This window comes from Mustela putorius, unplaced genomic scaffold (assembly GCF_011764305.1).
Source record: "Mustela putorius furo isolate JIRA1106 unplaced genomic scaffold, ASM1176430v1.1 tig00003898_pilon_pilon_pilon, whole genome shotgun sequence".
Taxonomy (NCBI): domain Eukaryota; kingdom Metazoa; phylum Chordata; class Mammalia; order Carnivora; family Mustelidae; genus Mustela; species Mustela putorius.
In genome coordinates this window covers 5372427-5393601 of record NW_025422047.1, presented here as the reverse complement: position 1 = coordinate 5393601, position 21175 = coordinate 5372427, and the positions used below count along the sequence as shown (strand labels likewise).

The 21175-nt window shown below is 40.2% G+C and overlaps 2 protein-coding genes across 2 annotated transcripts in view; one reads left to right on the top strand and one right to left on the bottom strand.

The window, feature by feature from the left end:
* Positions 1 to 18553, bottom strand: part of SPRED1 (sprouty related EVH1 domain containing 1) — a 111610-nt gene extending 93057 nt beyond the window's left edge. The window contains exon 1 of the mRNA XM_004751073.3: positions 18340 to 18553. Coding sequence (XP_004751130.1) covers positions 18340 to 18371 — 32 coding nt within the window. The 5' untranslated portion in view covers positions 18372 to 18553. The remainder of the gene's footprint in view (positions 1 to 18339) is intronic.
* LOC106005614 (basic salivary proline-rich protein 3) lies at positions 18500 to 19255 on the top strand. Its single transcript, XM_013055357.1, has one exon. It carries the CDS (start codon positions 18500 to 18502, stop codon positions 19253 to 19255), a length of 756 nt encoding a protein of 251 aa, XP_012910811.1.
* Positions 19256 to 21175: the final 1920 nt, after the last annotated feature.

Genomic DNA, 21175 nt, shown 5'->3' with positions numbered 1-21175 from the left:
AGAAACCACACCTAAAAAAGACAGACTGCCTCAGCAAACTAGTGTCACAGCAGGACTTCTGATTCTCTACCACTCCAATTCTCCTTCCACTAAATCAGTATGCCACAGATTTGTTTTGACATTCACTACCACCATCAATTTTTTACCTTAAATACAGTACCACATTTTTAACCAAAAAATACTCCTGAAAGGTTTTTTATCACTACAGCCAATTTAAAACAACAGCAACAACAACAAATCACAAGACATAAATAGATGATAACTATAACATTTAATACAGTTTGGCTTTTACTGTATTGGCTGTCTACCAGAGACTAAGGCTGATAATACTCCTTCCTTATTAAACACACACACGAACACACACACCTTTTTTCTTAATTAAGATGTAGAAAGGAGGGGCGCCTGGGTGGCTCAGTGGGTTAAGCCTCTGCCTTCGGCTCAGGTCATGATCCCAGGGTTCTGGGATCGAGCCCCGCATCGGGCTCTCTGCTCAGCAGGGAGCCTGCTTCCTCATCTCTCTCTGCCTGCCTCTCTGCCTACTTGTGATCTCTCTCTCTGTCAAATAAATAAATAAATAAATAAATAATCTTTAAAAAAAAAAAAAAAGATGTAGAAAGGAATAGCTTGTCATTTAAGGTCATGTTTATAAAACAGCTAAAATATCTTACATACCACACTTTGGAAGAAGCTTATCTACTACCTAGCTAAGGTAGTATATTTCTTCAATAAACTGGCTAAGATTGAACACAGAACATGTTATTGTTTTCAAAAATTTGCTGGGATTGAGAGATTAGAAATTCTCTGGATCTGTGTTATCTAATACAGGAATTACTAGTTATATGTGGATATTTAAATTAAAATTTTAGTTCCTCAGTCCCACAAGCCACACTTTAAGTACTCATTAGCCAAAGAGCCACAGAGTGGCTCCCATACTGGACAGGATTTACAAACAAAATCTTTCTACCAGTACAGGAAATTTCACTGGAAATGATGGATGGATTAGATTCTTAAAGAATTCTAGTTAGGACGAAATGGTAGCAAATGGAAATAAGGAAAATTTTAGGGGAGAAAAAAGTATATTTGAGTGAAGTAATAGAACCATTTGGAAAGAACTGTGAGAGACAATGGATTAAAAGCTGGTGGTAAAAATATTTTTTCCTTTTCTACAATTCCTTTATAGTTGGATGATTTCGAAGGCTGGAGATGTATTAAAGCAGGCAGGAATCACTCCACAACTAAGACAAGAGTTGTTACTGCAAATGAGGAATGAATTTAAAACTTAAAAAATAAGGTTGAGAATGAGGACATACCTTGAATGCATACTGCCAAACACTTAGTGCTTACTGTGTACCAAATACTGTTTTAACATATGAGCCTATGAAAACTCTTAAAATTACCTCAACTTCATGAAAATAGAGCTACTCTATGACCTAGCAATTGCACTATTGGTTATTTACCCTAAAGATACAAATGTAGTGATCCAAAGGGGCATGTGCTCCCCAATGTTTATAGCAGCAATGTCCACAACAGCCAAACTATGAAAAGAGTCTAGATGCTAGATGTCCATCAACAGATGAATGGATAAAGAAGATGTGGTGTGTATACACACACACAATGGAATATTATGTATCCATCAAAAAATGGAAATCTTACCATTTGCAATGACATGGATGGAACTAGAGTATATTATGCTATGCAAAATAAGTCAATCAGAGAAAGGCAATTATCGTATGATCTCACTGATATGAGGAATTTGAGAAACAAGAAAGAGGATCATAGGGGAAGGAAGAGAAAAATTAAACTAGATGAAACCAGAGAGGGAGACAAACCATAAGAGACACCATTTCAGGAAACAAACAAAGGGTTGCTAGAGGGGCAGAGGGTGGGAGACATAGTGTATCTAGGTGATGGACACTGGGAAGCATATATACTATGGTAAGAGCTGTGAATTGGGTAAGACTGATGAAACACAGACCTATACCCCTGAAACAAATACTACATTATATTTAATTTAAAAATTACCTCAACTTCATTAATAAAGCAATAAGGCAAACATGCTCAAATAATAGAATATTGGTATCTTTTTAACATAATGAGTCTTGTATAATGAACTCTCATTTACCATTCCCTGATCAACTTAAAAATGTTAGGAACTCTCTCCTTCCCCTATATGATCTCAACATCCTTGTGAAGTCATTGTTTTGCTGCAAACAGTATCTTAAAAAGCAATTTTCCTAAATCATTTGGTAAACCATTCAAACGTTCACAATCCAATTTTAACTATGCAGATATTTTAGAAAGCTTCCCAACATATAGATTATATAATAACATAGCTAACACACTACTTACATAGATTTCATGTGGCTTCCCAAACAGGGCCAGGCTCATTTTCCCCTAGGTTTCTTCCTTTCCCTAAGGTTTTGCTAAAAACCTCTTATTTTTCTGTGTGCCTTCTGCTTTACCTCCCTTTTCTATTCCAATCCTCTAGAAAACCCTCCTTTTCCCAAGTAAATTAAAACTCATCTATTTATTTACATTTTTCATGAAGAAGTATTTATGGACAGGGAAAGATAACTGTGCTCATTAGCACAGACACTAAAACATCTAAGTCACATAGGTAAATAGTAAAACTGAGACCAGAATCTGAGTTTTCTTTTCTTTCTATGCAGCTTTGCATATTTTTAGAGTGCCAATTAGCAAAATTTTGTTCTTCCTAATACAGGTAATTCACTGTCTATATAAACTGTATAATCTACCTAATATTTTTATAGAAACATTTTTTTAAAGTTAAGATCACTTCTACATATTGTTGCCTTTATAATACTTCTACTATAAATAAGTGCAGAAAAGAAAATTTTTCAATGGGTAATTTCCCATTGTCTTCCCAGTTTCCCACAGTGTATATTGTTTTTGTATTTCAGAAAGTTTTTATTAATTTTTCCTGGATCCAAAGGTTCCCTACTCGTTTGAAAATGGCAGCCACTATAATTACAGGATATAATCATGCCCTCCACCCAGGAGCAACACGCTGATGTACCTCAAATGCTGCCTCTCACCAGAATATACTTCCTCCCAGGAATGTGCCACATGAGCTAGACACATAATGGCACAGGATATAAATATGCAAAGATATGATAGTTAAAAAGCTTTCCATCTAATATAAATAATTAGAAGCATTTCATACAGGAAATGCGACTATAGTACTGATTAAAATGTAAGATTTACATAAATCTTTGAAATCGATTGCTAGATTTCAAAATAATTTTATACCTTTTTAAGACTGCTTTGGGATGCATTCCCTTACCATTTGGAACCCTTCAGTGAAGAAATGTGAGAAGCAAGGATGTAACACATATTATCTATAATTGAGCTACAGCAATTCAAATCTGAATTCCCCTGAAATTCCTCACAACTCGACCTTGAAATGCACTCCCCTGAGGATTCTATGCTTCCAATATTATCTCTTATTTTCATGAAATAATAAACTGAACATAAATGTAAATCTTTAGTACCAATAGAAGCATCCTTGGAGTACAACATCCCTTACACACTGTAGTTCAGAAGAGGGAATTTTTTTTTTTTTAAAGATTTTATTTATTTATTTGACAGAGAGAGAGATCACAACTAGGCAGAGGCAGGTAGAGATGGGGGGGCAGGCTCCCTGCTGAGCAGAGAGCCCGATGCAGGGCTCGATCCCAGGACCCTGGGACCATGACCTGAGCCAAAGGCAGAGGCTTTAACCCACTGAGCCACCCAGGCGTCCCCAGAAGAGGGGATTTTTAACTACAAAGTCTTGACCAGCATTATGCTTTTATACAGAATAGGAATGGGCCCAGGGATAAAGGGGAGCGGGAGGTACAAGCTTGCAGTTTCAGAATGACTAAGTCACAGGGATGATAGGTACAGTATAGGGAATCTAGTCAGTGGTATTATAATAGCAGAGCAGGATGAAAGATGGTCGCTACACTTGTGGTGAGCATGACATAACATACAGAATTGTTAAATCACTATGCTGTACACCTGAAATTAATGTATTAACAAAGTTTGTCCACTATATCTCAATTAAAAAAAAAAAAATACAAAAATCCTCTTGTGCCATCGCAGTGTGTCTAAGTTGATCTATGAAATGATGTTTGCATATGAATGCATGTATTATGTACTTATGACTGTCACAGTCAAAAGTTTAAAAGCCTGTTTCAGGGGTACATGCTCTGGAGTCTTTACCAGCTATATAATCTTTGTCAAGTTCTTTAACTTTTTGCTAAGCCTCCATTTCCTCATCTTTGTAAATGGAAGCACAGTAATTATAACAATGTTGAAATAGTTGCTGTTGAAGACTAAATCCACAAGATAATTTTAAGATGATGCTGGTAATCACTCAAATATTAGCTGTCACTTAATTATGGGCTGGGAGCTATATAAAAAAACTGCAAGATACTAAAAAAAAAAAATGGAATCTAAGAAGTCTGAGAATGAATTTCATTTATAAATAATCTACAATACTAAAAAAAATGTGAATTTTTGGAAGCAGCAATTCATAACAAAATTTTTAAAAACTTAATATTCTTTGACATATTTATTGCTCTCCTGTAAATTCATCCTAAGAAATTAATTGAAAAGAAAAAAGCAATTACATGTAAAAAAAAAATAGCTCATTACAATGTTATTTACTTATTAAGGCAAAGAGTTGGAAACCAAGTTTTCATGAATAAGATAATGGCTGTGTAAACATACAGTACAACTAGATGAAATATTACAAACATTAAAATTATATTACTAAAAAAACTATGCATAAGTATGAAAATTCTTAGTATATTAGGTGAAAATGAATAAACATTTGTACATATACTGTTAAAACAAGTAAAAACTGTATGTATGAAACTAAAAGCAACTGAAAATTGTGCTTTTTTTTTTCTTTCCTTCATTCTTTGAGGTAATTCTTGTTCCTTGTCCTCACCCAAACAAAGAAAAGTCAGTATCTTAATCCATTCAGGCTTCTACAACGAAACTCCACAGACTGGATAGCTTACAAACAAGAGAAATTTGCTTAAGAGTTCTGGAGCCTGGGAAGTCCTAGATAAGGCGCCAGCATAGTCGGCTCAGGGTCTTCTTCCTAGTTCATAGCGGAAGCCTTTTTGCTTGTGCCCTGACATGGCAGAAGGGGCTAGGATCTCTCCAAAGCCTCTCTATGGAGTCTTGGAACTGGGAAGGCACAAGGGCTCCAAGCTCAAGATTTAAGCTCCTGGGTGGCTCAGTGGGTTGGGCCTCTGCCTTCGGCTCAGGTCATGATCCCAGGGTCCTGGGATCCAGCGCTGCACCAGGCTCTCTGCTGGGCAGGGAGCCTGCTCCCCCCCTGTCTCTGCCTGCCTCTCTGCCTACTTGTGATCTCTCTCTCTGCGTCAAATAAAAAAAAAAAAAAAAAAAGATGTAAGCTCCTGCCAAAGGCCCCACCTCCTAATATCATCTTTGAGGGTTAGGATGTCAACATGGACTCCCAGGAAGATGAATATTCAGACCATACTAGTCAATTACAAGGATTCAGCTCAGTTTCACTATTTTCTTCCTACTATCTAGTTAAATCTATTTGAGACAGGATAAATGCAAAAATGGGACTCAAAGTTATCCAGTAATTATAAGTCAAACTACTTTTTTTTTTTTAAGATTTTATTCATTTATTTGACAGAGAGATCACAAGTAGGCAGAGAGGCAGGCAGAGAGAGAGAGAGAGAGAGAGGGAAAGCAGGCTCCCAGCCAAGCAGAGAGCCGGATGCAGGGCTCGATCCCAGGACCTTGAGATCATGACCTGAGCCGAAGGCAGCGGCTTAACCCACTGAGCCACCCAGGCGCCCCTCTCTCTTCCCTTTTTAAAGTGTTCAAAATAGGGAGTTGAAGAATACCTTAATTTGATATACTTATTAAAGTTATCTGGTATATGTTCTCAACTTTTACTAAGTTAATGAAGTTTGGGTTTTTGGATTAAATAATTCTCAAGAGAAAAAGTACATATAATTTTCATCATATTTTTAAGTTCCTGATTTATGTTCATTTAAGAGTTTGATTCATAGACACCTTCAAATTCCTTTCTAAATCAAGTTTCAGTAATTATGTATCTAAAGCAACTATTTTTATTAATAAATTAGTTTCAGATTAATAAGCTAATAAGGCTACATGAAAATATAAACAGATTTTTGCTTTAGTTGTTGGTGACTAAAAAGAACATTATGTTTACAGACCTTTAGCTGCCCAAATTAAACTTAACAGACTAAATTCAGAGCAATGAACTGCTAACAGATTTAGCCCATCTCACCTATTAGGTAGAAATCTTAAGTTTGATTATAGCTGCAAAAAAGTAAATGTCTACATCTTTAATAAGCCGAAAAAATCTTCCTCTCTACCTTCTCTCTCACAAAAGTAGATTTTATATCTTCCATGGGATGCTATTTTTCTGAGAAGGAGAACTTTTTCCACTGAAATGGACAGAGAGATGTCAAAGCTATTTATACTTCCAAAATATACTCATGTATTAAAAATTGCTTTAATTAATAAGCTCTAGAAATATACTCCTTATGTAATTAGTTGTATTAAGTATCAAATAAAAAACTGGCTGGAGTCAGGTCTTTGCCTTATATCTTGGCCAACACTAGTTAACTAATCTAGCTACCTCTTCTCTCATTTTTTGATCAGAACATAAAAGAAAATACTCACAACATAGATTTGTTATTTTTTGCTTGTTGGAATTTTTAGATTTTAAGTTCTTTCAAAAAGCTCCTTCTTTAACATTTAATTTGAAATACAATTTTTCAGGGTGCCTGGGTGGCTCAGTGGGTTAAAGCCTCTGTCTTTGGCTCAGGTCATGATCTCAGGGTCCTGGGATCGAGCCCCACATTGGGCTCTCTGCCAATGTTGTTGGTGACTAAAAAGAACATTATGTTTACAGACCTTTAGCTGCCCAAATTAAACTTAACAGACTAAATTCAGAGCAGGGAGCCTGTTTCCTTTCCTCTCTGTCTGCCTCTCTGCCTACTTGTGATCTCTGTCAAATCAATAAATAAAATCTTAAAAAAAAAATAAAAAAGGATTATTGACCTCCTGGAAAAATTGTTTCCTCCTGGAAAAAATTATATATATATTTTTAAGATTTTATTTATTGATTTGACAGACAGAGATCACAAGTAGGCAGAGAGATAGGAGGAAGCAGGCTCCCTGCTGAGCAGAGAGCCCGATGTGGGGCTCTGGGGCTTGATCCCAGGATCCTGGGATCATGACCCAAGTGGAAGGCACAGGCTTTAACCCACTGAGCCACTCAGGCGCCCCAGTAATCCCTTTTTAAAAGTAACCCTACCTTAGGCTAAATGAAATTGAGCACTGATTATTTCATGAACATAGTACCTTTCTTCTCAAGAACTAGAAGTTCTTTTTAATATCCTCTTATCTCTAATCAAAAAAAATGTTGGGGGGAGGAGGAGGTTTACTTTAACATCCCTTGAAGTAGTGACATATTATCCTGGTTTTACAGATGGAGAATCAAGCACAAAGACATGTTATGTGATTTGCCAAAGTCTTAATGAGGCAGTCACCAGTAACTGCAGGACCCAAGTTAATCACAAAATTGTAATTTTAGTGAATTTTGTTTTGAAAAGGACTTTCTGATTACAAAAATACAAAACCTTCTCCCAAAGACAGTATAAGGTATCTGGATAAAACCCTACAGTATCAGTCAATATCTTGGTTAGCCTCTCAGAAAACCTTAACGTTCTCTCATTAAAATCCAAATCTGGTTAATTTATTCACATGTCTATCTTCCTTTCTCTAACTCCCAACATCCCTAGTTCCCAACGTCCTTATTCAGGATAAGACCCTTACTACATGAGATCCTATCATTTCCAATACTCTCAACTCTTCCCACAGCTAAACCTTTCCCTCTCTTGCCCTCCTTCCACTGGCACCCTCCATCTTCAACCTCCAATTCTAAAACCTTTATTCCAGTCTCTTCAAATAGTAGAAGCAGACGTCAGCATTCATACTTGCACTCTAAGTCACTCAATCCACACACACATTAAACACATTGGTGCTGCCTCAAGATTACTTTCCACCTCAACTCCTGATACCACCCAACCTAACAACTTAAACAGCCATATTAACCTTTTTCTTTTTTTTTTTTAAAGATTTATTTACTTATTTATTTGACAGAGATCACAAGTAGGCAGAGAGGCAGGCAGAGAGAGAGAGAGAGAGAGAGAGAGAGGGAAGCAGGCTCCCTGCTGAGCAGAGAGCCTGATGTGGGGCTCGATCCCAGGACCCTGAGATCATGACCTGAGGCGAAGGCAGAGGCTTTAACCCACTGAGCCACCCAGGCACCCCAATATTAACCTTTTTCTATAAATATCCTAGCAGATCCTGGCTCCTCTATTGCAACAACCTTTTCTACCTTAATATTCTCTCATCTATCATTACTCTGGAGTCTATCTTTTCTGATCAATATCTATTTTTCAATTTTTCCCACTTCTACATGCTCTTTAACTTTACCAAAACTTCCAGTCCCTTAAAACAGCCATCAGTTCTTTGTGTCTATGTATCACTCCAACCTCACTTTTTTCTTTAAAATCAAGTCTGACTGGCATACATACTGGCATATGGTATGGTACAAACACAATGCATTTGGATCTCAATTCTACCACTTACTCCCTTTTGTGGCTGTGGGCAAGTTACTAAACCACTCTTAAGTCTCAGTTATCTCCTCTGTAAAGTATGGATAATACTTAGCTCACATGGGTCATTAGGATTAAATCTAGCACAGCATATGACAAACAATAACAAAGTCTGAGAGACTTCTCTTTCCTAGACTTTGTTCTACCTTTTACCCAAGCCTTCTGTAAATGTTTTTTCTCTTTCTTGCATCACCTCAACAATAATCTCAACTCCCAATTTTCCCCTGAATGTGTATAGCCGTACTCTTTTCTGTCTCTACTTCATTACTTCCTATTTTGTCTTTAATACTCTTCCTCCAAACTCTCCTACCTATCAAGCATTTTCTATCTTGGGATGCCAGGGTGGCTCAGTTGGTTAATCCACTGCCTTCGGCTCAGGTCATGATCCTGGAGTTCCAGGATCAAGTCTTACATCTCCTACCTCCTTGGGGAGTCTGCTTCTCCCCTTTCAGGCTCTCTTTTCCTCTCTCAAATAAATAAATAAAATCTTTTAAAAAAGAAAAAAAAAAGAATTTTCTGTCTTTTGTCTCTTAAAAACATTGCTGTTTCTCACCATTCATCTTCCCACTACTAAAATATTCTTCTTGGGCAATTTACCCCTGGTTCAACTATTACATATGTCAAAGACATCACCTCTAACTCTACCCTCTCAACCTTCTTTGGAATACCAAATCTATATTTAATACACCTTATGAGACATCTTCTACCTTGATGCTTAGAGGTAGGCAAGTTTTAAAAGGCCAAAACTGAGATGTTTTCCCAATAAAAACCTCTGCCTCTTTCCACTTCATTTAAAAGCACCAAGAGGCCCAAATTTAAAATGCTGAAGTCATCCCACACTCTTCCTACTCATCCCTTCACATCCAGTCAAGTAATCATCTGGCCATCTGAACTGCCCCACAAACTTATCCTCAACAGTTTCAAATGCACTATTTCCTGCTGTTCTGACTTGGTTATTATATCTTCCTCATCAACTGTAGTTCATCTTCTCCCTCCAATCAACTGCCCAAATGAATCCCAGCATTCAGCTTTTTACACAAATCTGGGATCGCTGCCTCACTTAAATGAGTAGTTCTGCACTGCCTACATGAAAAGACTTAAGCTGGTACTTCTCATTAAGTATCCTTACTGACCTACGACTTGCAGTTGGGGGTGAGGAAGGGTAGCTCAAAGAACAACTTTTCTCTGAAATCAGTGCACTGTCTGAAGGATTAATGAGGACCCTGTTCAAAAATATCATCGCTGACCAATTAAAATAAATTTTTTCATCTTGTCAAGACCGACTGACTTTCGGGGCACCTGTGTGGCTCAGTTGGTTGAGCACCCTACTCTTGATCTCAGCTCAGGTTTTGTTTTTTGGGGTTGTTTTTTTTTTTTTTTTGACAGAGAGTGAGAACGCATGCATAATCACAAGCACAAGCACAAACACAAACGGGGAGGAGCAGGCCAAGGGAGGAGAGGGAGAAGCAGGCTCCAGAGAGCTGATGTAGGGAGGATGTAGGGCTGGACCCCAGGACCCTGGGATCATGACCTGAGCCCCAGACACTTAACCCTCTCAGGCATCGAGGTGCCCCACTGGCTCAGGTCTAGATCTCAAGGTGGTGAGTTTGAGCCCCATACTGGGCTCCTGCCTGGGTATGGAGCCTACTAAGGACATGACAAGACAGGAGAGGGTAGGATAGGAGAAGAGGGGTGGGGGCAGAAGAAGAGAAAACAAAAACTGAATTTCAGCAGCTTCTTTCACATTCATCTTGTGGGGGTCATGCTCCAGGGCTAGCCATCACCCTTGCCCCAAGGTTGCTGACAAAACTTAAGCATAAATCTAGACTTCTCACAAACGCCTCCAACAGTCTTTTTTTTTTTTAATTCAATTAACCAAAGTACAGTACATCATTAGTTTTTTACATAATGTTCTCCCCCACCACTCCTGCAAATAAGTATATCCAAAAAATTATTACTTTTCTCCTAACTTTTCATTTCCCATTTCATGCTTGTTCTTGTTTTGTTTTCCCCTCCTTTCTTGAAATGCCCTTCCCTTTCCATCATCCTTATCTCTGGCCAGCTCCTAAAATTTGACCTTTTCTGAAGCCTTCCTTCACACAACTCCCACACTGCCATCCGCAGCCAGGAATAATCACTTTCTCCTTAAGCCTTGAAGAACTTCATATACAGAACACACATCACATTTCAGAAGGATCTAGTTCCCTTGCTGGATAGTGAAAGCAGTTATCAGGTTTTACCTATCTTTGTATCTCCAGGGCTAAGGAAAAGTGGAAGTACCTAGAAGCCACTCAAATGTCACTGCACTGAAATTCTTGAAGAGAAAGTTACTAATGGTATCTGTCCTGAAAAAAACTAAAAAAATCCATATAATTCAAGCAACCAAAATTCTGAAATGCTTTTACATTTCATTAAGAGTGCAAACCCAAAACTGACCCCTAACTCCAAACTCACAAAGTCAATGTAATTCACAACAACAAAAAAAGTTTGGTGACTTTATGCCACAACTCTTATACTAAAAGCTATCCTAAAGTTGACCAAACCCAATACCATCTTTTTAAATGAGAAATATTAAATCTAGGGGTGCCTGGGTGGCTCAGTGGGTTAAAACTTCTGCCTTTGGCTCAGGTCATGATCCCAGGGTCCTGGGATCAAGCCCCACCATCGGACTCTCTGCTGAGCGGGGAGCCTGCTTCCTCTTCTCTCTTTGCCTGCCTCTCTGCCTATTTGTGATCTCTGTTAAATAAATAAATAAAATCTAAAATATATATATATATATATATATATATTAAGTGTAAAATTCTAGGAAGTAGAAAAGTACTATAAATCTACATTTATGAACATATACTATAAATCTATAAATTATAAACATTTAGTTCCATATTATGAACAGAGACTGAATGACAACACTGCACTTCTGGCATTTAAGACTGTATTATTTCTCTTCCTTAATCTTTATATGTGATAAAAATACATCAATTTTCTTATGTTGATCCATTAATGCAGTCTCAAGATAAACCCAGTCTGACTATGAAGCTTTGTTTCGTATTTAGTTCACTGAATTGGGTTTGATTTGCTACTTCTTGAAAATTCTCAGCCATTATCTCTGAGTATTTCCTCTCCTCCATGATCTGTTTTGGAACTATGAGCTGTTACGTTGGACTTGTTCCTTTAACTATTCATGTTGCTTAATCTTCCAATTTTATAAACTCTATCTTTGAGTTCAGCCTCTTGTCTATAGCAGAAGATTTTAACCTTTTGTGTCAAGTCTTCTTTGACTGACTGAAGGCTATGGCCCCCTTCTCAGAATAATATTAAAGGCCTAAAACAAAATACATAGGATTACAAAAGAATCAATTATACTGAAATAGCTATCAAAATATTTTTAATTTTGACACAGCAATAGCCATGCTTTATTAAGATACACATAAGCTCTACCAATGGTTTAATAACTGTAACTCCATTTATTTATTTATTTATTTTTAAGTAAGCTTTATACCCAAAAGGGGGCTTAAACTCACAACCCTGAGATGAAGAGTCACATGTTCTTCTGAATGACCCTGCAAGCCGTCCCTACAATGACTCAAAGCACTATTTCAATAAATCTGTAACAAATGAACAGCAACTGAACCATAAGGAAAAAAATCTGACTTATTGGTGTTATAGGTTGAATAGTATCCCTCTAAAAAAATATATGTTGTGTTCAAACCCTCTACCTCAGAACATGACCTTACTTGGAAATAAGGTCACTACAAGTGTAATTTATTTAGAGGGGGTCATACTGGAGTAGAGGCGGCTCCTAATCCAATAAGACTGGTATCACATGGCCGCTTGAAGACACAGAGACACACAGGCAGAACATCATGTGATGATGAAGGCAGGAAATGCAATCAGGCAGCTGCAAGCCAAAAAATGCCAGACTGCCATCAACCACCAAAAGCCAGAATAAGGAAGGATTCCCCTACTGGTTTAATAGGAACGTGGCCCTGCCAACACCTTGATATTCGACTTTCAGTCTCCAAAATTGAAACAATGGATTTCTGTTGTTTTAAGCTATCCATTTTGTGGTACTTTTTTACATTACAGCAGCCCTAGGAAACTAACTGCTCTCACAAGTATCTCTAATGCTGCTATGGTTTGTTGGAAATTCTGTCAATTATGAATGTAAACAAATTTCAATTAGAGATTAGCAAAAACACTCTTAATTCTAAGAACCCTATGTCTGAAGCAATTTAATAACTCGGTCTAAAATCCATTACTAATGAACTATGTTTTAACAAAAATAATGAACTACATTTAAACAAAAATACATGAAGAGCTCTTTTTCATCTCAAACCATACTGAGTGCCATAAAAACATCTCAGGGATCTGTAATGACTTTGGCTGTCAACTCTAAAATGAGATGCAGGGGCACCTGAGTGGCTCAGTGGGTTAAAGCCTGTGCCTCTGGCTCAGGTCATGATCCCAGGGTCCAGGGATCAAGCCCCGCATGGGGCTCTCTGCTGGTCAGGGAGCCTGCTTCCTCCTCTCTCTCTCTCTCTCTGCCTGCCTCTGTCTACTTGTGATCTCTATCAAATAAATAAATAAAATCTTTAAAATAAAATAAAATGAGATGCAGCTCAGACATAAAACTTGTCATAAATAGTGAATTAAATCTAACTATCAAAGAATGAAAAAACTCATTATCTGAGTTAACTTCTTAAACTAATTATGGGTAAAATTATCCCTTAGTCTTAGGTTAATATGATTAATATGAATAACCAAATGAAAAGACTTTTGACACTTCTTAGCCAGTAAGTAAAGCATGAGAGAGCTGGTCTCTTGTTATTCCTTTTAGAATATATTCCTTTTAGAACTACTAAAAGTAGTATATTCCTTTTAGAACTACTCAAGTTGGTTTAAGCCCAATAGTCTTTTGCTCACTTATTCATCCAGGGGCCATAGTTTTTAAAAGAAAAAAAAAACAGTACAAAGTTCTCTACATGTGAGGTATATACATTATCAAAGACATGTGGCTATTAAGCCCAAAATAATAAAGTCTTAAAAGATTACGAATGGGGGCACCTGGGTGGCTCAGTGGGTTAAAGCCTCTGCCTTCGGCTCAGGTCATGATCCCAGCCAGGGTCCTGGGATGGAGCCCCGAGTCGGGCTCTCTGCTCAGTGGGGAGCCTGCTTCCTCCTCTCTCTCTCTGCCTGCCTCTCTCCCTACTTGTGATCTGTCAAACAAATAAATAAAACTCTTAAAAAAAAAAAAAAGATTATGAATGTACTAATTGTCTCCAAATTTTTTACCTTGGCCCTTCAAAATTCATGCTTTTACTTCAGTATCCTACCAGATCTCTACTGGAAGACTTTCATTTGCTTAAATATGTCAAAAACAACATAATAAAATTAATCAAAAAAATCATTAACAAATACATATGTTTGTCTATCACTAAATTATTTCAGGGTAATTTAGTACAAGAAGGACCTCTAATGATGCTTAGTTCAAATTGCTCAAATGAAATGAGCAAACTGAGACCCACAGATGCTGCACTTGTCCAGAATCACAGAATAATTAGTGACAGCTAGGACAGAAAGGGATCTCCCAATTCCAAGTCCAATGCTCTTTATGTTACACCATACTACATAGAAACTAGTTAAAAGTTATGTAAATTATCTGCAAAAGCCTTTTGTATGATCACTTTAATTCTATTCATAACATGATATTTAAAAACAGTCTGGTTGCCCAAAACCTAACAAGTTTTGGGGTTTGGGGGTTTTTTTGTTTTGTTTTGTTTTGTTTTGTTTTAGTTTTGGGGTTTTTAAAATCAATTTTATTTTACCACCCAGGGCATTTTAAAAATAGGAAAAGGATTTCATTTCCACCTTTAAATTTGGCAAAAATGTTTTCAAAGAGAACTGGACACATATTTCAAAACATAAGCACTGTCATGTGAATTTTTCCTTTCTAGAGAGCAATATAGCAGAAAAAACTTAAAATTTACATCTTCTTTAACTCCATTCCTAGACTATCTTAAGGAAAGAGTAAGATTTGGATGATGACAGAGCTAAGGATCAAATGCAGCACTGTTCAGTAATAACAGAATATCCAACGATAGTAGCCTGGTTAAAACTAATGTATGTTATATACTGAACATAAAAACTATGCCATTAAAAACTATGTTCTGGGGGGAACGCCTGAGTGGCTCAGTCATCCGTTAAGCATCTGCCTTCTGCCTTCCACTCGGTCACCATCCCAGGGTCCTGGGATCTAGCCTTACATTGTCTGCTTCTATCTCCACCACTCCCCCGATTCTCCCTCTCCCACTCCCGTTGCTTGGGTTCCCTCTCTCTTTGTCTCTGTCAAATAAATAAATAAAATGTTTTAAAAAAAAGTATACATGTATGTACATAAAATAATACAGAAAAAAGCCATCATAGTGCATGGTACATAGTAAAAAGCCAATAAATAAAAAGGATTCATCATCAACATCACTGGAAAGGTTTGATTACAGTATATCAAATGTTAAGACTTGTTATCTGAGAAACAAATACACAAATAAATTATTATTACTTACTCCCTTTAAGGACTATTTTGTACATTATCGTAAATTACTACTTTTGCAAGAAGGATTTTTTTTTAATTGACTCTTTAAGTTAGTTCCAGTTATTACTGAAGGATGGAAAAGAAAAGCAGACTTTTACAAACCCTTCCCCAAATTTGGCACTGCATAAGATAAAGTCTTACATATAATAGATCCTTCATTAATTATTGGTTAAATATACACTCACAATCAACTTTTGAGAGCTATCTCTCCACACCAAACTCTAATTTCAAGTAATATAGTATGTATTAGAGGATTTCAAAATGAGGCCTCTAAAGGCCTTACTGGATTTTTCCACAATGGTTACCTAGAAAAAGTTACTGGTTTCCCAAAATATTGGGTGATTTTCAGTCTTTAAAAAGTTGAAATCAGGTGAATAACATTTAAGTGTTAAGAACAGTCTCTAATGTAATTAAATTCCTACTGATTATGGCTCCTAAAAAAGGAAAATGAAGGTAAAAAATATATATATGAAAGGCCCAGATAAAATCCATATTATGGGGGAATTTTACTATGCTGAGGCTTTAAGTGTGTCTGCCATAACACATATATATATATATATATATATCTTTTGTTGTTTCTTATTATATACAACTATAAGTAATAAATTACCTCTATTAAAGTAATAAATTACCATTTATATAGTAAAGATAAGATAAATTATTGGAATAAAAACTACATTCCAAAGGAGTTCACACTTTGTGGCTTAGCTAATGAACAATGTTGGCTCTAATAAAACTGATTACCAGATAAACACATCGTTTCCTAAAATTTAAAAAAAATTTTTTTTAAATAAAACCTCCAAGAGTTTGTCCCCATAACATCTCATTAAAAAATACATATGCTAAAATACTTTTTACTGTTCTACCAAAACTAACATAACAAAGCCCTGGGGAATAACTTTTTAATAATGCAGGAGAAATTTGTGAAAAAAAAAACAGAATTCTAAAGGTCTCAGTGAATGAGGTAATCTCCAAGGTGACCTATATCAAAAACTTTTAATTTTTTTGAGTTTAAAAAAAAGGCAACCCTCTCAACTTGCCTTTTGGTGTCTCAAATCCCAACATCTTTGGGATTAAAAGTACTGGGAATTGTTTACTGATTCTCAGTGTAAGAGCAGTATCATCCACCAATATCACTAATGAAAAACCTGCATCCTTAATCTGCCCACAAGTATTAGAAAAAGTCTATTTAGAAACAATGTATTTTATGCATGTGTCAATTCACCTTCCCTCATTTTTCTATTAGATGCATCCAGAGAGAAAATATTAACATTTTACTTTAAATATGGTAATTTGTCTTTTCCCATCTCTAAAACAGAATTTGACATTTGATCCAGTCTACTTTCTTAAAAGATACCAGTAAAAATTATCGTCCTTCCGTTCAGGATTTTTAGCAGTTTTTCCCCTAACTAAGTGTTATCTGAGATACTTCTTGATCTCTCTCAAAGTAGGTCTAATCTGCGGAAGGCAGTGAGACAGTGCACTGCACTGTGAATGGACAGCCAGGTATTTTATGAATGGAGGCGATCACGTGATCCCAGCACCTCCCCGAACTGATATTTCCCACATAACTGTGTCAACATTCTGAGAATAGAGGTAGTTGTTTGTGTGTGCGTATGTTTTTGAATTTAACCTATAACTTGTAATTCTCCTTACTTCCTGATCTCGAAAATCTATAAGAAGACAGACAGTCAGGCTTTGAATCTTTGTCCTGGGAAATCCTTTCAAGATGTCCAAGGTGATGGATGTTTAATTATTTTTTTATGAATGAAGAGTGTGCTATGCAAATGAGGGCGATTCACAAAAAGAGAGAGAACATGGCGGCCACTTCTGCTTCTAGACTGCACTGACACTGCAGCAATCTACCTTCTCCCACACCCGCTCATCAGAAGAGTGTGTTGGGGGTTGGGGGGGGTGGAGGTTTCAGGAGAAACGCTGTTTGGCATTTCTCAAGCTATTTTATGTTAAACAGGCCTAGGCTTTGGATTTTAAAGTTCTCTGAAAAAGGTCTGACTCGAGGAATGCACTTTATTTAAAGGAATGCATCCTAGGACTAGTCCTAACTCTCTTAACTCTTTCCAATCCTCCAAAGATAAACAAAACTTGAGCTTAATTACAAGAGAACGGACGCAAATATTCTGCACGAAATTAAATCCGGTCTCCGTAAAAACTGTTACCGCACCATTATTCTTGCAGGCAGCCGTTACCTTGAAGCAAAATATTTAAAAGGCAACATATTTCGTTTGGAAAACGAACCGCCCAAATAAACACAAACTTAAACCACGACACTCTAGAAGTTAATGAATGAAGTCATCAACACATTCGGCAATGTAAATACTGTTAAACCAGGGTAAACGGTGTTTCTCAATACAGCCGAAGGATAAAAATTAACATTCAATATTCTTCTATGCCCCTGATAAAAGCATGCCCAGCATTCGCAAAGGTAAAACGTAACAGTTCAATGTCTCCCACACTCCAGGTGTCCTTCGTTATTAAATTCTAAAAATGTTTCCCTAGTTCCATTTTCTACATGAAGCTTACAGGTCATAAGTTTAAAAGGGGGGAGGGGGGAGGTTTAATCGGTATTTAAGAGTCACTGACTCATCGAATTAAGATTCAAGAGCAGTTTGCTGCAGGAGGTGCTCCCACACATTAGTTTCCAAGTAAAATAGCTATAAAAGAAGCAGGATAATATTCAGGGTATATGGACTGGTAGGCTAAAGTGAAAAAGAGCAGGCCAGGGGTCTTCGAGGCAAACAAGTAATTTCTACCCCGCCACCATCCGTCCACATTAGTCCATCTCATAGGCGTACAATTGCCATCCCACCCCAACACTCAATACCCTCCCCCAGAAGTAAGCAACTGAACGCGCAAGGGGGGCGGGGGGGGACTGCCATTAAATGGCTAAAGAAATCAAATGTTATCTCCAGAACAAGATGCACCGAACTCTCCAAGCTTGCAAGCTTTCCGGCACCCAAGTCTCAGAGGGGTCGGAAGGATGGGGGGGGGGGGGCTACTAATCAAGATCAATGAGGCGCTTACTCGTTGTCAGAAGTCGCCGTCTCCTCGCTCATCTTTCCCTCACCGCGATCCGATCTGGAGATGGAGGAGCAACAGCAGGCGGAGGAGCAGCAGCAGCACCGAGGGGCAGGAGGCAGCGGCGGCCGGGGGGGCGCGGGTGCAGCGGCTCAGGGGCCTCACCATGGTGGATGCCTCACCCGGAACGGTGCCCCCCCAGCCGGGAACCCCGGCCACCCCCGCAGGGGGGTGGCGGCAACAACCTCCGCCGTGGCGACCCCAGCCTCTTCCTCCGCCTCAGCGCCCAGCCCAGGGATCCGAGGAGGCCAAGGAGGGTGGGTGGAAAGGAAAAAGGGCAGAGGGGCTGCGAAGGCTGACTGGAGAGCTGCTCCTCCCGCCACCGGGGTGGAGCGCGGCGGGGTCCGGCCAGGAAGGAGCGGGCGGGCGGAGAACCCGGGAGCAGAGGCGGCGCTTCCCTCAGGGATGCGGCGAGGAGGAAGCAGAGATCCGTTCGGTGGGGGCCGGCGGGAGGGTGCCGAGCCCAGGCTCCAGGCGGCGGCGGCGGCGCGGTCCTGCCGGAGCCCACCCCACCATCTCCCACCTCGCCGCCGGCTGCCCGCTTAGCGCCGAGAGGCGGCCGGGGCGGTCCTCAGCCACGAGCAGGACCGGGGCGAGGGGCCTCGCGGCGGCGGATTCCTCCAGACACGCTCCAGCCGGGACGCCTCCAGGAGGGGGAGGAGGGGGCGGCGGGGAGCGTGTGAGGCCAGGGCAGGCAAGCCGATCTCCCCCACCCGGGTCGGAGAAGAGCAGGCGTACTCAGGAGACAGGGTCCCGGGAGGCAGCGGGAGAGCGAGGAGAGCGGACGCAGGTCCCCCACCAGCCGGTGCCCACCGGCAGCTCGGCGGGCCAGCTCCTCACACCCGCCAGAGGGGAGCCGTGAGGGGGGCGGCGGAAGCGCTCACGCCGCCCGCTCCTTCCGCCGCCGCCGCCGCTGCCCGAACCGGGGGCGCCCAAGGGAGAAGGAGGCGAAGTAGTCCCTGGCGACTTCTCCCGGCCGCCTGCCTCCCCCGGGGGCCAGAGCGGACGCGGGGTGCGGTTGCCGAGCGCAGTACCCGGGCTGTGAGGGCGTGTGAGTAGGGCTAAAAGCTGCGGCCTCCGGGCGAATCACTGCAACTCGAAGTCGTGTGCAGCATAGCAAGTTTCAGGAAAGTAGTTCCCTCCTCCCTTCATTTCCCAAATCGTTGTCGAGCCACAGAGTGGGGAAAGGAGGAGGGAGGCGGAGGGATACGCCAGGCACCGTGTTCGGTGTGCGTGCGCGCGCTCCAAACTCTTGGCACGCCGCGAAAGGGGGCGGGGGTGTGAGCTGCACGGGGAGCTGCTTGGGAGGTTGCATTGTTGCGGCGCGTTACTCCCCGTTACACCCCGTTACTCGCTTTGGAATATCTGGGTTGTTAGAACGAGGAGGCTAGAATGACAGGGTGGTCAAGGAGGAAATTGGAGGCTGCTCTGTTTTGCCGCGTGTGTGCGTATGTGTGTGTGTTAGAGGCTGCTCTGTTTTGCCGTGTGTGTGTGTGTGTCTGTGTTTTCCTTGCAGAGCGAAGAATGGAACTGGCATGAGTTCATTTTTAGTTGGTGGGGGTTAGAGGGAGGGACCGTACAAAGAGAGCTCCGCCTGCTGTCCCTCTGGTTGCACTGCTGCAGTCCCCTAGCTGCATGTACAGCGGGAGTGCGTGTGTGTGTGTGTGTGTTTGTGTGTGTGTTAGAGTTAGTTTTAATACCTTGGATTCTTAAAGCGCGAGGGGTATGCTGTGCAGGGCATTCATCTCCGAAAGCTAGAGTGATTGTTAATGGAGAACGACTTCCATTGAAGCCCAGAGTAGGCGTGTTACATGAATCTGGCGCAGCCAGAAGCACAGGAAATAACTCCCGCTGCGAGTGAGGTTGCATAACTATAGCGCAGAAGATGCCTCTGTGGCACGAACTGCTCTAAACGGAGGCGGAATGATTATTGAATAGGCAGCTGTCACTTTTGCATTATTAGAGGACAATGTATGCATTCATCTTTAAAGGTTTTTGCACAGAAACCTGCTGGGGTTTCAGCCGGCAGTCTAGGGTCTGCGGGACTAGAGAACTCACGGCCCCTGGCCTTGGCCTCTGCAAATTCTATCATCCCTTCTACCTAGAAAGTCAGCCTTACGCCATCCGCTCTGGGGGCTGAGTCCTAAGTTTCTGACGCATCTCTCTAGCTATCAGTCTAGTTTTGTGTGCGGTGTTTTTCTCTCATTTTCAGGTTTATGTGGCCTGAGAGTAAATGCTGCACCTGTAACCTTGAGGGGTAAAACAATTCCTGAGGATGAGGAAAGTGGGGGAAAACTCCCAAACCAGCCAGCGCTCCTCACCTGGCATCTGTCTCCAGGAGGTTTCAGGATTGCTGCTTTCTAGAGCGCATACACTGGCCTGTTATTAAACAGTGTTTTATACATAGTAGTGTTTTGCACATTGCTTAATAAATGAGGAGTAAAGGAGCTAAGACTCTCAGGCGGTCCCTAAAACCAGCCCACTGATTTCTGAGGTTTCCTTAATGTAACTCTTGCCTCTTTCTTGGGCAGCAGCATTTCCTTACTCAGAGTGAGGAAGGGGCAGTGTTGGTGGCTGGAAGAGGTGACCTCTTTTACCCCTGAACATGCGTTTTGTTGTTGTTGGTGGTGGTGGTGGTTTGGTTTTGTTTTGATCTTGTTCCTGGGAAGACCCTGTTCCGGGAATGTTGGTACTGGCCTGCTCTCCTTCCTACTACTTCTACTACCCAGTTTGCCTTCTCAGATTTGAATCAAGTCCCATCAGTTATCATTTGTGTGTTCTA

Bases quoted from the DNA above. Each gene is read 5' to 3' on its own strand.
- LOC106005614 (XM_013055357.1), top strand. From the start codon at position 18,500: ATGGTGGATGCCTCACCCGGAACGGTGCCCCCCCAGCCGGGAACCCCG.